Consider the following 2717-nt stretch of genomic DNA (forward strand, 5'->3'; position numbering starts at 1 on the left):
CGGTCCCAGTATTATTTATCTGTCACATGGAACTTTCTTCCCTGCTTGAACCGTCTAAATATTGGACCAAGTGGCGGAAAAATCTTCCACATGAATCTCGAAATCAAATTACCTCTTGCTTACATTTTTCACTCATTAAAAAACTAAACTAATTAAACAACGAATGATTTTTGAAAATTCACTTCTTATTTTAATTAAGAAAAAATATCACATGCAAAATTAATTTTGGTTCCCAAATAATTATTAAAAATAAAACCTCAATTTTAATGACATGCTTCCATATAATAATTTATTTATTTATTTATAATTGACAATTACGATCTAAAATATTCCGTTATTATTACGCATTATTTTAGGAGTTATTTTTACATATAGTAAGATACACATATTATCTGCTTTAGCTTAACTAAGGTCTTGGACTCGATGAATCTAGCTTTTTAAACTATTTTTTTAGTATACGTTAAAAAATACATCATAGTCTTTAAATCAATATTAAAAGAGTGTTTGACATCTTTTTTAATTTCTTTTTCTTTTTTAAAGTTTTCTAGTGAGAGAAACTTCAACTTCTCTCTAAACTTTCTTTCTCCTTCGTTCATTGAGGAGTGGTGGTTTTAGGTCATTTTTTGACCTAGAATCATTCCTCTATATTTTTTTCCCTTTTCCTTTTTATTTTTTATTTTTTTGTGATTTCGTCGTCTAAGTACGACGTTGTGTTGTTCGTCGTCTTGTGCGGCGTTTGATTTCGCGTCTTGTCGCGGTGTTTGTTTATTTTCCATTGAAAGATCGACATCAGTCAATTACAAATTCAACCAATGATTTGGGCGTCAACGTTGAAGATCCGAAAACATGCGAATTTAGGTGACTTAGGTTTTATCATATTATTTGTAGGCATTTTGCCGTTTTATGCTATTAACTTGGGTGGTGGGAGTTTGTTCCCAGATTCACCCTTTACGTTTTTAGTGATGTTTGTATCTGAGGTAATCTATCGATTTGAATGAATAAATATCGTTTTGTTTTTGTCAAAAAAAAAAAGTGTTTGACATTTTTTTTTTATCAAAGAAAATGAAAATGATATTAAAGAACGTGTGTGTGAAGTTTTATGTGGTTAAATGCAAAGCACCGTTCTAATTAAAATTTTGAAGTTGGCGTTTACAGAAAGAGAAACGAAACCACAATTGAAAAGAAAAACATCTGCACTAGCCTCCAAACCCCAAACTTGTTAGAGCCACCAAACAGAGTTTCGTCAACGTGTACAATTCCACAACCACTTTTATTTTATTTATTTATTCATCTCTTTTATTTCTTCCTTATTCACCACTCCAAATCCAAACAATAATAAAACTCACACACAAAAAAATCTTTATCTCTTCTCTCACCCTTTACGTTTCCTCATCCACCCTCACTTTATCATCACAATCTTCATCTCTGTTCATATCTTCAATTCAATCAACAATCAAATGGGTCCACTCGTAATCAGCCAATTAGCCACCGGTCTAAGCGTCCTAGCCGGAGCGGTTCTCGTTAAACAGGTCATGGACCAAAAACCCATGGCCGGTCCATCATTTCCACGATGCCCCAGCTGCAACGGAACCGGTCGAGTCCCTTGCCTCTGTTCACGCTGGTCTGACGGTGATATCGGTTGTAGTACGTGTTCCGGTTCGGGTCGCATGGGTTGCAGCAGTTGTGGTGGGTCCGGAACCGGTCGACCTTTACCTGCTAGGATCACAATTCGGCCGACGAACCGCCCTTCTTAGTTGACCGGTTCGGTCTAGAGTTTGTTCTCATCGCAGCTCTGTTTAGCGTTAGTAAAAAATTTTATACTTGTTTTTTATTTTTATATCCCGATTTAATCAATCATATAGGTGTTTGTGTAATATAAAGTGCAAATTTAACACTTTGAAATAGAGAGCAAAAGGGATATTGTTATGTTGTAATTAAATTACTGTAAGTAAGAATCTTGATTGTCTTCATCATCATATAATTTTGATTAATCCTATTTAGACTCTCTTTAACAAAGGCTTGATTAAGTGTTCGGATTTTGATTTTTGCACTTGCAATAATTTGAATAAAGTAACATGTTATGATGTGAAACGTTGTACAAAACAAGCAATCTAGTTAAGTGTGTGTGTATGATTGGGTTGAAACTTGAATAAAAGTTTGCAATGACGAATGCAAGACAAGTTGCCAAAGAGAAAAATAGTCTTGCCTACTGTTACAGTTACAGCTTGACCTAATCAAATTGCACCATATCAGAGGATTGTACAAGCGTGACTTAAAAAGTGATGGTGACTTTGCCAAATATATGTTTTTGGTTGGTTATTAGTACTTATTATTAGTAGCGCCTAACAATTAGTTTGTTCAATTTGGTCAGTGTCTTTGTGTGATGCAATTTGCATAGGTACTAGTCTAAACTAGACAGGATTCACACATGATAATAATCAATAATTTATCAAGTACATTTATTTTTATCAAACAAGCTAATAAGATAAAGTGTGTGTTTGCCATCACGTTTGCAGTTCCCTATGCAGTTCCACCGTAAAAATAGTGAAGTTCTATATTGGAGAGTTTGGCAAAGTGTGGTTTTGGTGGGTATCCACCGTGATGTCAAACAGACCCGAAGGGGAATCAATATAAAAATGATTATGTATGAACATTGATACTTGAGTTCAGGTAAGGTATTTGTGATTGAGTGAGATAAGTTTTCGCAATAAAAATAT

General features: G+C 34.1%; 1 protein-coding gene across 1 annotated transcript; it reads left to right on the forward strand.

The window, feature by feature from the left end:
* Positions 1-1202: 1202 nt before the first annotated feature.
* On the forward strand, positions 1203-1996 carry LOC11438954 (uncharacterized). Its single transcript, XM_003601732.4, has one exon. The coding sequence runs from the start codon at positions 1458-1460 to the stop codon at positions 1752-1754; it is 297 nt and encodes a 98-aa protein (XP_003601780.1). The 5' UTR covers positions 1203-1457; the 3' UTR covers positions 1755-1996.
* Positions 1997-2717: the final 721 nt, after the last annotated feature.

This window comes from Medicago truncatula, chromosome 3, assembly GCF_003473485.1.
Source record: "Medicago truncatula cultivar Jemalong A17 chromosome 3, MtrunA17r5.0-ANR, whole genome shotgun sequence".
NCBI lineage: Eukaryota > Viridiplantae > Streptophyta > Magnoliopsida > Fabales > Fabaceae > Medicago > Medicago truncatula.